This window comes from Abramis brama (genome assembly GCF_963993115.1).
Source record: "Abramis brama genome assembly, chromosome: 2".
NCBI lineage: Eukaryota > Metazoa > Chordata > Actinopteri > Cypriniformes > Leuciscidae > Abramis > Abramis brama.
The window spans coordinates 52,593,156-52,605,966 of record NC_139964.1 but is presented as its reverse complement, the minus strand read 5'-3'; the positions used below and the strand labels follow the sequence as shown (position 1 = coordinate 52,605,966).

General features: G+C 37.3%; 2 protein-coding genes across 10 annotated transcripts in view; both read right to left on the bottom strand.

Moving 5' to 3' along the window:
* Positions 1–1,451, bottom strand: part of gria2a (glutamate receptor, ionotropic, AMPA 2a) — a 40,417-nt gene extending 38,966 nt beyond the window's left edge. For 2 of the 4 annotated variants that reach the window (XM_084103646.1, XM_084103648.1), the window contains exons 1-2: positions 1,154–1,451; positions 792–932 (exon numbers count right to left, since the gene is read on the bottom strand). In XM_084103646.1, coding sequence (XP_083959772.1) covers positions 792–932; positions 1,154–1,226 — 214 coding nt within the window. In that variant the 5' untranslated portion in view covers positions 1,227–1,451. The remainder of the gene's footprint in view (positions 1–791; positions 933–1,153) is intronic. The other 2 variants (XM_084103645.1, XM_084103647.1) reach the window with 1 other exon arrangement.
* Positions 1,452–4,714: 3,263 nt separating this feature from the next.
* The window catches only part of glrba (glycine receptor, beta a), a 30,134-nt gene continuing 22,037 nt past the window's right edge, over positions 4,715–12,811 (bottom strand). For 4 of the 6 annotated variants that reach the window (XM_084107102.1, XM_084107101.1, XM_084107103.1 and 1 more), the window contains exons 9-11: positions 12,058–12,206; positions 7,558–7,716; positions 4,715–6,226 (exon numbers count right to left, since the gene is read on the bottom strand). In XM_084107102.1, coding sequence (XP_083963228.1) covers positions 5,930–6,226; positions 7,558–7,716; positions 12,058–12,206 — 605 coding nt within the window. In that variant the 3' untranslated portion in view covers positions 4,715–5,929. Of the gene's footprint in view, positions 6,227–7,557; positions 7,717–12,057; positions 12,207–12,341; positions 12,413–12,811 lie in introns of those variants that run through there. The other 2 variants (XM_084107105.1, XR_014605135.1) reach the window with 2 other exon arrangements.

Below are 12,811 nucleotides of genomic sequence, written 5' to 3'. Positions count from 1 at the left end.
GGTTAGCATTTCATCATTCAGTAGCCTACTGGTCTTCATGCCTCAGATGTAGCCTAAGAAGATGCGTGGGGGAGGGACACGCGCGAGGTCCTCATGCCTTGCAAACGTCTGTCAAAAACCCTTTCATTATACATAGGCTATTGCAAAATTAAAATCTAGAAATTGTACCGTAAAACATTCAACACCATATGACACAAATACGTTTCGAAGGAGGCAACCTGCTGTTTCATTTGCCATCGAATTATGCAGATGCTGGTAAAACGGGGCCATCTCCTCTCTGTTACTGTGGAAACCATCATCATGCTGCTCCCGCGGATGGTAATTATTATCACCCCCCCACCCAAAAAAAAAAAAACCTGGTTTATATAACGACCATTCCCAACGCATAGTTTACACAACCAGACAGCAAGAAACAAAATGTGCCACAGTTCAGACTCATTAGAAGCTAAAGTGCTTGAATAATAAACTGAGTGACTGCCAACATCCAGCCCCCGGTCCTTTCATGGGTTGCGTAAAGGAATAAATAACACACAAGTGTTAATAATAGAACACGTATGCAGGCGATAGCTATCCTGTGTTAACTCAAATAGGATTAACATATAGATCCTGCCATACAGGCTCCTATAATATTTAATATGGCATGAATGCAGGATGAATTAATAAAATAGGGAGGGAAACTGGCTATGATCACACCTGTGCATGGACAGGCTAATTTATAACAGCATCTAGATTAGTAGGCTATATATGGGGAATTAATTAGTTCAAGCGGTAAAAACTCCATGTTGACTTACAGCAATTTGTGATGGCGAAGCTGTTAGCCACCTCCAGGTTATCAATGTGAGGAGTGAGGCGGAATTCGGCCGTGCCGAACTGAACCATTCCGATCCGAAATGCGCTGTACTCTTGATCTGCTCCTCTGGGGAACAGGCCGCCTGAGAAATTAATACATTAAAAATTATTCATAATTATATCGTAAGAAGAATCACGACACTGTCTCAAATTCCCAAAACAGACAGATTATATCGTTTTATCATGAAATTCGCACATGGTACCCAAGTAAAGAGGACGCTTATATGTCATTTCTGTTATCAGAATAATTTTTATGATTTGATGAGCATGATCTAAAAGGCGTAGACAGGTGGAGTGCGCTCACCGATTTGGACGCTCGGAGATCCGCCGAGCGCCAGTCCCCATAACGCGGGGAAAAGGAGACCCGACAAAATCATCGTCTTCTGCTTATCCACGCGACCACATCCACCAAACGCGCACTGTTCACAAAACAGCGGGAACAATATAGAGTCGACACATGTTAAAATAAACCACAGTTAAAGCGCAGTGGCTCTGGTTATTCCGCGGTGCTGGTGAGGGAAAGAGCGGGCGCGATGATGCGGGAGTCTTCCTCTCCTCCTTTGCGGCTCCGTCTCTGAGACTCGTTTCAACTCAGTGGACACGGTAAGAATACTGATGAAGACGAAAAGAACCGAGCGGAGCCGAAGCTGCTCTTATTTTGAACGCGCGCGCAGCAGAGAGAGGCGCGCGCTCGCTCTTGGACATCGGCTCAGCTGCTTCAGGAAATAGGAATTTTTTATTTGTTTAATTATATGTCTCGTGATTTCTTATTGTTATGAATTTATTTAATTAGAAAAGGCCTAATATGTGTCCACTATGAGGCAGAATGGTGACAGATGTTCCCCTGCAATCCAATAGGCTTGGGCTCCACCATCTTCTGTAATACAATGAACCGCTTAACCACCTTCACCCAGACTAATCAATAACTGACATACTCCCATTACACATATTACCATGAGCTCTTCAAACTTTTTCAGACCAATGACCTCTTGCTGGAGAGAGATGGAATCAGGATCCCTGTATACAATTGTTTGCAGTACAGTTTAATATGTATATAGGCTATTAATGTAATTTACAGTTTATTATGGTGCTGCTTACATTAAAAGGCCATTAAAATAATCATTAACCTAATGATTCACATACTTAAACATCAGCGAAAACATTTAGCTGAATTTTACTTTTTTTACTGTAGCTTTGGTTGATGTTATCTTAATATTGTACTTTTTGATAAAATTGTTGAGGACTTTTGACCTTGTGGTCACAGAAATGGGTCAGTATAGGCTACATAGAATCTGAACAAATCTCCATTGTGCTTGTGAGCCTTTTTGTATGTATAAGGAACATTCTAACAAAAAGGAACTGAATTATAAAATAACGATGAACACATCAAGATGAAACAAGTGTAAATATCTTTAAAAAATACAGCACAGTTCTAATTAACAAACTCTGAACCCGTGATCAATTATAATATTTAAAGAGTTAGTTCACCCAAAATTGAAAATTCTGTCATTATTTACTCATGTCGTTCCAAACCCGTAAGACCTTTGTTCATCTTCGGATTCGGACCTTCGGTTACAGCATATAAATCAAAAATGCCTAATGTTACTGAATGAAATGTTGATCCAGGACGAGGTCTGTGCAAGCTTTGGGGGTGTTGATGGATCGGTTTTGATCATCCTTCTGAAATGTATCCAGACGTAGTCTTTGACAAAAATGCAATTTTCTCAGTTTGCTCAAAAAAAATTTTTTTTAATGTAACACCCACATTCAAGTGTTGATAAAACACTTTTGACTTTTGCATGTTCAGATATTCATGCAAAAATATTCTGGGGGCCATGAAAATTTTGTTAAAATTATCAAAAATGCTGGCATGGCTGCAGCAATAAAAAAAAAAAAAAAAAAATGCTGGCGAGGAAAGTTAACATAACTTTTTTCCCAACTTTAACATAAAATTGACTTCAACAGAACATCAAACAAAACAAGATCAGGTTTATATTGAAGAAGTCTTTAGGTGCCCTCATGAATTGTGTTGTTTTAACAACAATTGTCCAATACTGCCATATGGCTGTTCAAAATCTGCTTGCAGCACAGTAGTTCCCAGCACAACCAGCAGAGAGCATTGAAGTGCTGTGGAAGCCTGATCCAACAAATGCTGAATCTTCTAGTATAGGGGTGTCCTATCTTGCCCAATTTCATTCAGAGTTTAGCTCCAACCTGTCCCAACACATTTGCCTGGAAGTTTCTAAGACTGTGTCTGAAATCGCTCCTATACCCTTACATACTCCTCTATATGAGGGGACATCTATTTGTCGTGGTGTCCGAAACCATATCGGATATTAAGTACACTCATTCACTCAATCTCATAATGCACCTTAAATCAGTGGTGTCCAATCCTGCTCCTTATGTCCTAATTGTCTACCTAATTCTTATGTCCGTCGTATGCACACTTCAGAATCTTTCCGGAAGAAGTAGGTCATATGGGTTCGTTTTACTCTTTTATGAATACTGTGAATCGTACATAGGCTACTTCTTTTGTCACATAATGTTTTTCGCCTACTATGGACGTATGCGATTTCGAATGCAGCCCTCCAGACACTTTCAGGCAGGTGTGTTGAAGCAGTTTGGGGTCAAACTCTCCAGGACGGCAGCCCTCTAGGAGCAGGATTTGGACACCCCTGCTACATATTCCAAACTTTTAATTCTTTTAAGACACCATTATTTTAAGCCCTCATATAAAAAGTGTACTTTACTTCAAGTTCATTTTATTAAGTATACTTATGTAAAGTTCAAGTATACTTTACTAAGATCAATGTGGTAGTATACTTGTAAGTGTACTATTTCAGTACTTCTTGGGACTAAATTGGGCCACTTTTTAGTATAGCATGTAAAACTATGTGGAAAAAGTATTTATTTGGCTACTCAATCAAAAGAATAAATACAATTACAAGCCAAGTATACTTAGAATATTTAATTATACTTTTTAAAATGTCACAATCAAAAGATGAATTAGATAAGATTGACTTTTCTGTCAGTATAAGTCAAGTATACTTTTAAGAATATTTGAGAAGTAATAAAGAGTAGACTGGAAGTATACTATTAGCACACTTGAATAAACTTTTTTTTTTTTTTTTGTAATGGTATAGGCATATTAGGCTGCAATGCGCATGAATTATACATAGCCTACTATGAGTTCTATGAGAACTAACTATAAGGTCAAAGTTAATTTTATTATATAAGAGATGAATACAATAATATGCAAATTCTGTAGAGGTCAGTTCATTTTAAAAGTGCATGGTGCATGTATGGGTTTGACTAGCTTTCTCACACCATTCCAATGCATTAAGTGTTAAACATTTGAGAGACTAAGGAATATTCTAAGAATATGCAGCCAGATAAAGCAGCAAATTTGCTGAGGCAGTGATTTCCTTAGATGAATCAAATCATTTTGCAGACATTTTTGCATCAGTCATACAGATTCAGCCAATTGTATGATTAACTGTGATACTCAGTTTCCTACTTTCCCCATGTTTGCATAGATATATAGGAATAACAACTGATGTTTTCTATATGACCGGCATTATTGAAGTGCAGATTGATCGAAGGAAAAGAAAATGAAGAATGGGGGTTAATATGAAGTCAAAGAACTCAACATATGTATTTATCACAACCAAAAGTGTTGCATAATGCACATATGCATTATTTAGTAGGTCTGCATTACACACACACACAAACAGAAAATAATGTAGAGATTTTCGTGCATAGAGATTTATAAGTTAATTAGTTATAGTTTAACTAATAGCAACACATAATCTTGAAAAATAATGGTGAAATTAATGTTATTGTAATGAAGTCCACTGAAGGCAAGTTTGCAGAACCCATGTGCAGTTTATTAACATGAACGTAGACAAAATATACAATAAACAAAGACTTTGACATGAACTAAACTTGAACAGAAACACAAACTTTTTACACGATTACATTAACAAAGCCAGACAAGGGAACAATGAAACATGAAGCATAAAGTAAAATAAAACATGAAACCAAATCAAAAACAACATGACAGTTATAGAGTAATACTGAATGTAATACATCTGTCCACTGATGAAGCCCAGTCCTACAAACACAAAAATAATGTATTCTTTAAGCATTTAACTAGTATTCATCTACATATCTCCTAAAGGAAATACCAGCGCTTGCTAGGCAGTAATACTGTACAATTTTATGTACTCTAGTCTTTCTGCATAAAATAAAATGCTGCAGAGCCGTTGTCATGACAGTGATCATGTGTCTTGTTTTAGGCGGCTGCACACAAGATTCAGCACTAGTGCAGTGTAAAGGCAGCTAAAAATGGCTAAATGCAAGACAGGAGTAATTCATTCAGAATGCAAATAGATGTACGAAAGAGGACAACCTGTTGTAATTCAGTATGGAAATATTACAACATGATTGCACTTGGTTACGATTTATGTACAGAGCATTTTTATTAAAGCACATATATTAGGTTTTGACTGAAATAATCTTCAAAAAAGTTCAAATGTATGTTGTTTGTATGAGTCTGTACATTAAGTTGCAAAATGAATATGAGAAGTTTAAAACAAATCCCTGAACAGAATGTCAACGATGCAAACATATGATTATCCAAAATAATATAGACAAGAGAATGCAGTTGATAAAGGATCTTTATTGTATGGCTCAATAACAGCAGTTTAATCCCTTTTCATCACAGACTTATATGCAATAAGCCGATTTTGAAAACTGCATGCTGTCTTTGTCCAGATCTTATACAGTCCTTTATTCCATAAGCACATTCTTGCCTGAGTTTATAAACAACCGATATTTATTGAAGTGTTGGCATGGGACACTATCTAGCAGCCTGGGCTGAACACACACTGTCTGTACAGTCATGCTGCTCGTATTAAAGACACACATCTCAAAAAGCGACTTACAAGGAAAAATACAAATAAGCAGGACTATTTAACAGACATCAAAGTATGTAAAGGATGAACATTTCGACACTTTGTTCATGCTTAATCATCGCCCTCATCAACATAAATGCACACGCACACACACTTTGTCATGGTTACAGGTAGACAGACCAGTAAATAACATTGAAGAAGAGGAAAGTGAAAGGGAACAGAGCGCGTGCGTAGAGATCAACCCGTTTAGCAGCGGACGGAATGACGGGTTTCGGAGGTGAAGGCTTCTTGTTGTTCTTGTTCTGTGATTTGCCGGAGGCATCTGTGACCTCTATGGGCTTGCCGTAACAGTCGAAGTTTGAGAGTTCGAAATCTCGCGGGAGAGAACCGACAATACTGAAATCATTTGAGCGCAGATCTGATTTAGAAGTGCACACCTTCTTACTGCGGTTTTCCACAACCTACAAAAGCGTGAAACACAAAAGACATTTAGACATGTAGACATCCATCTATCTGTGTATCCATCCATCTGTCTGTCCATCAATCTATCAGTCCTTCCATCTGTCTACATATCCAACCATCTATCTTTCCATCCATCTGTCTACCCATCCATCCATCCGTCCATCTATTTATCCATCCGTCCATCTGTCTACCTATCCATCCATCCATCTGTCTGTCCATCAATCTATCAGTCCTTCCATCTGTCTACATATCCAACCATCCATCTATCTTTCCATCCATCTGTCTACCCATCCATCCATCCGTCCATCTATTTATCCATCCGTCCATCTGTCTACCTATCCATCCATCCATATCTATCCATCCGTCCGTCCATCTGTCTACCCATCCATCCATCCATCCATCCATCCGTCCATCTATTTATTCATCCGTCCATCTGTCTACCTATCCATCCATCCATATCTATCCATCCGTCCGTCCATCTGTCTACCCATCCATCCATCCATCCATCCATCCATCCATCCATCTATCTATCAATCTGTCCATCTGTCTACCTATCCATCCCATCCATCCATATATCTATCTGTCTGTCAATCTGTCTACTCATCCATCCATCTATTTATCTGTCCATCAAACCATCCATCTATCTGTCTACCCATCCATCCATTCATCTATCTATCCATCCATATATCTATCTGTCCGTCCATCTATCTGTCTACCCATCCATCCATCCATCCATCCATCCACCCATCCATCCATCCATCCATCTGGGTTACTGTGTTAATCTGACAAAGTATAGAGAAAAGGAAGTCAAAACCAACAAGTGTATTGTCAATTCGGTCAGTTAAATGCAAAATGAAAACCGTATGATTGGAACACTATTTTAAGTTTCTCATGAACTTCAGTCTCCTGCTATTTCAGTCATCCTATCAAGACATTTTCTTAAATATTGTTTTTAACATGACCTCTACCCCTTATTCATACACACACGCAAGTGCACACACACTTGTGAACCCCTGTGCTGCTCTGTCATAGCTTCAGGCCTCAGTGCTGTCGGGTCACATTACTCTCAGTCCCCCAGAATCCTCTGTTCTTCTCTGCACCCATGTCCCACTGAGCACGCCCAGAGCAGTACTCAATTACAGCCATTTCATCTCCCCATGTACCCATTAACACACACACATTCATCTTACATAAAGAGAAGACATACACACATCATACATAGAGAGAACGCAGTCACACACTCATAAATGTATGTGAATACAAACATTAGAGCACACACACATGCATGCACACATTCATCTTACTTACAGGAATACATGTGCATACTTACACTGACCTGTAGTGTGCTGACATGTACAGGTGTCCCACCAGTACCATTGGCACTGTTAGTTTTGGGTGGTATCTTGCTCTCTCTTTCTATTCTAGCTTTCTCTTTCTCAGCCATCTTTATTTTTTCTTCTGCAATGCCTCTGGGACTGTTCAACATCACCTGGGACATAGCACAAAAAAAAAAAAAAAACACTTGGACACTTTAGGGCCACTTACACAGAATGTGTTTTTCCATTGTACTGCACTACTTTTCGATAGTTTTTTCTATGTAAACACATTAGACCAATGTCTTTAACCTTGTGTCTTACGTCTTTCGCAGCGTCTCGCGCATGACACGCCATTCTAAAAAACACAGCACTCAATATTAAAATAAGTTCAACTTTTAAAAACCAACTCTAGACCTTGTGATTTTTTCATTCCACTGACCTGCGACTCACGTTTTTTAACCACAAAAATTAGTTGTCAATTTGTCAATTGCCCCTAAGCCACACTTTTTGTACGAATATGAAGTGACATTTGTTTTAGAGAAGTAAAGTACGTTTTTAATCAATACATTTCACGAAAACAATTTTGGACACTTTATGGCACTCAAACTTGGCGCTGGCAAAACCAGCAATGCAGGTTTGAGAGGTGGCGCCCCGACAAATCTCGCGAGAATCATGACTTGCTTTTCGGCACGACGTCACATACATCAACAACATATGAAGCAGCCTCTATGAAAGACATTAGCACGCATTTCAGACGTGAATCATGGCAGAGTCGACGAAGAAAATGCAGTCGGAAGAGTCAGGGGGGAGGGGGGGGGGGGATCAGGCCGTGAGTGTAGAGACGGCTCTGCGTGAGTGGTATTTACGACAGTAACGTTAAATACAAGTACTCCCCAGCGACTCTAGGGGTCGCTGTTTGAGAAAAACGGAAACTGCATAGTGTAACTTTAATATGATAGACTAAACCAGTGTTACTCATTGCCCTTTATGCAATTAACCTGAAAGCTTTAAGTCCCCCTGTAGTCATAATTGTATCACTTAAAACTCATCTTTGATCACCAAAATGATATATTTGAAAGTTTTTTCATTGAAAAAAATGTCTTCATGCCTTAAAATAGCTTAAATGTAACTCTACACCCTTGCCTCATTTAAGCCCTGTCCACATGAACACGGGTATTTTTAAAACCGCAGCTTTTTCTATGCGGTTTGACCGTTTGTCTACACCAGGGGTGTCAAACTCAGTTCCTGGAGGGCCACTGTCCTGCAGAGTTTAGCTCCAACCAGCTCCAAAAACACCTGCCTGGAAGTTTCTAGTAATCCTGAAGACCTTGATTAGCTGGATCAGGTGTGTTTAATTAGGGTTGGAGCTAAACTCTGCAGGGTTGTGGCCCTCCAGGAACTGAGTTTGACACCCCTGGTCTACACGATGGATTTGTCTGCCGGAAGCTAGTTATTTTAGTCGATAAAGTTTTAAATATGGATATTTTTCGTACACGAACGCATCGCTTCGATTCAGACGGCCTTTATTAACCCCCCAGAGCTGTGTGGAGCACTTTCATCATGGATGGATGCACTTTGATGGACTTCAAAAAATATAGAGCCATTCACTGCCATTATAAACCTTGGAAGAGCCAGGATTTTTTAATATAACTCTGATTGTATTCGTCTGAAAGAAGAATGTTATATACACCTAGGATGACTTGAGGGTGAGTAAATCATGGGCTTATTTTCATTTTTTGGTGAACTGTTCCTTTAAAGCATATTAAAAACACCACATAGACATATAAACAACATTAACAGCTTGATTTTCACCACAGGGGGACTTTAACAACATTGTGACTTGTAGGTTAACTGGTATAAATGTCCAGTTTGAAATAATATTAGGGCCATTATGGTAGCAGTCTTCTAGACTCCTCCTTTCTCTCTGTTCCATTGATTGCTCCTGTAGAATCAAACATATCTCTACTGGTGGGGAATAAAAAAATAAAAAGAAATTACTGCTGTGTTAATTTTACCTGTTACAATTCATATTTATAATAAATATTTATTCACACACAAAAAAATCTGATAATATTTGTAATGCAGGATGTTTTCTGTTATCACTCTAGGTCACTTTTCAAATTTCTTAATGTTAAGCACAAAACTAAGAATAAATTATTCAGTAATTGCAGAAAGTAAATTGCAGTATTTTCTGGCTCTGTGCTCCCGGAGCTGTTTTTTTTTTTTTTTTTGGATTGAAGGACAATGTAACCACAGGAACTATATATCTGTATCATGGTTCAGAAAGATTTCATTGCTTCTTAGTAAGGATTTTTCTTGCGGTTGCTGTTCTGTTTTCAGGCTTTGATTACTGATCTATTTTCTCCTCGAAAAGAGTGCATTTCCATGTCAGCCTTTTTTACTTTCCTATTTAAGGAACAGCTATACAAGACATTTTGGGTTCTGGGATAAAGTTTTAAGAGTCAAATTCAAATACACTGGGATAGAAATCCTGCTAATATATCCGAAACATATGGCTAAAAGACTGGAGTAAGACAGCAGCAAGAGTTCTCTCCTCCATCAGGCGTTCTGGTCACACTACTCCTCTGCTTCATGACCTTCACTGGCTACCCGTGGCATCACGTATTCACTTTAAGGTATTACTTCTAACGTTTAAGGCATTAAATGCTCTTGCACCTCCATATCTGTCTGATCTACTTTACTCTTACCGCCCTGCCCGGTCCCTTAGATCAGCTGAACTTGGTTTATTGTCCATCCCTCGTTTCCGGTTGTCTACTGTAGGTGGAAGGTCATTTAGTGTTAATGCTCCTAAATTATGGAATTCACTACCCCTTACACTTCGTAATATCTCATCTGTGGCTACATTCAAGACTCAGCTAAAAACATATCTATTTAACTTGTATTTTGGATAATGTGACTTTATGTGTCCTTATGTGATGTAATGTGTGTGCGGGTGTGTAAATGTATTGTAATGTACAATGTAAAGCGACCTTGAGCTACGGAAAGGCACTATATAAATAAAACTTCTTCTTCTTGGAGTGAGAAAACATCAGTATATTGCTACATGAGCAGAAAGCAATCGTTTAAAGTGGCAAACTGCTAATCAATATTAGCCTACAGTTTCAAGAACTATTTAAATATATAAACTATTATTATAAATAAATAAATGCAGAAAACATTGGTCTCTTTTATCATTATTACTGTTTTTAATAAAAAAATAAATAAAAACAGAAAAGGTTGTTCCTTGCGTTGATTTGGACTTTGTGTCATGCCTTTTGGCTTTTTTTCACCTTTTCTGTGGTAAATTCACTGTACTGTACAACCTCTTCTGGTTTACTGCTTTTAGTGATAGAGGTTTTCCTCAGCAGAAAGACTGGAAATCTCATACAAACAGATCCAACATAACAGATCTGTTGTGCAAAATAACAACTTGCACATAAACAACACATACTGTTTTGAATGGTGCTGTCCATGGTACTGAACAACATTATACATAATATTCATTCATATTGCTGAATAAGAGATAAATACATACACAAACAAATACAGATATGATATATATATATATATATATATATATATATATATATATGAAGAGTTCAGATGCAAAAGCCTCTAAGTGCCATCTGAAATTTTCTTCTAGAATGATCATTTTTATCAAGCTCATATATTTATGTTAAATAATTTCACTTAAATGACAATTAATAGGTAATCTTCATTGCCATTTAAGTGAAGTTACTGAACTTATATATAAATATATATATATATATATATATATATATATATATATATAAAGATGCCCAAAGTTGTACAAACTCATGTGAAATAAATAGCTCTGGATAAAAATTAAGAGACCACTGCAAAATTATCAGTTTTTCTGGATTTACTATTTATATGTATGTCTTCGAGTAAAATAATTGTTTTGTTTTATTCTATAAACAAGTGACAACATTTCTTCCAAATTTCAAATTAAAATATTGTCAATTAGACTACAGCAATTATTTACAGATTTATTAATGTATTAAAAAAAACGTATTCTATCTGTAAATTTGTGAAATTATGCATAAAGTATTAAAACAGCATTTTAATTATGTGTTTTTAGGGCACATATAATGCTACCTCTAAAATATACCTTAGCAAGACAAAATAGTCATTTTACTATAAAATTCAGTGTCATTCTCACCACAGAACGTTATTAAAATACATAATTTAAACGAGGCTGAAATGAAAATCTAATTTTCACTGTGATGAAAATGTTCATGTTCATGAAAAATGAATGACAAAAAAAAGACAGAATTCTCTTGTGATGCATGTTTGTCCACTGTTGGGTACTGTTAGCAGAAAAATAAACTAGCGAGAGTGTGAAATGTGTACTTTAAGCAAGTTTATTTTAAGCAAGTTTAGTCCACAGGGCCCAAAGTGTGAAACACCCATATAGTGTGCTGAAGCAGCTGTTAAATCTGTAGTTCTGCAGTGTTTCAATGCAAGACAACAGCAGACATGTGCATACACACCTGAACCACAGCGTACTCCACAAGAGAGCCAAAACCATACAGCAAACAGGCAATCATCCAGATATCAATGGCTTTCACATAGGAGACCTTAGGAAGTTCAGATGCTAGAGATGTACACTCAGACGAGAGCGACAGAACAGACAGAATACCTAAAGAGAGAAAGATGGGGGAAATGAAAGACAAGTTTCTCATGTAGTTGCATTCATAAATCACTCCATTGTGCCCTGATCTTGAGCAGATATATTGAGTTTCCTTTAATAAAACGCTTTAATTTTAAAACTGACCTGGAATTGACAGCCATCCCTGGAATGGACAGATGAACAAATGAGAGAAAGGAATGAAGGAGAGGTGGAGCCTATGAGAGGAGGAATATGGAGAGATGAGAGAGGAAAAACGGGTTGGATTTCGGGTAATCATGGGAATGACTGACGGATGAAGTTCCCAGTGTAAACATTTTTTAAATCTGTGAAACAAGTTCATGGCTATGAATCATTGTGGAAAATATTGTGATGTAGTGTGTTTAATTCAAGATTGTTTCGACATTTGCAATTAAATGCATGTGTTTTGTTTTGATGGCTCCCAGTTTATTTAATAAAGCTTATTTTTTGTTAAATAAAAATGTTTTTAAAAATTAGACTAATTTTGAAAAGATAGTAAAAGATTGACAGTAAAGACTTTTACATTGTTACAAAAAAAATGATGTTCTTTTGAACTTTCTATTCATCAAAGATTCCTGGGAAAAAATGTTGGTTGC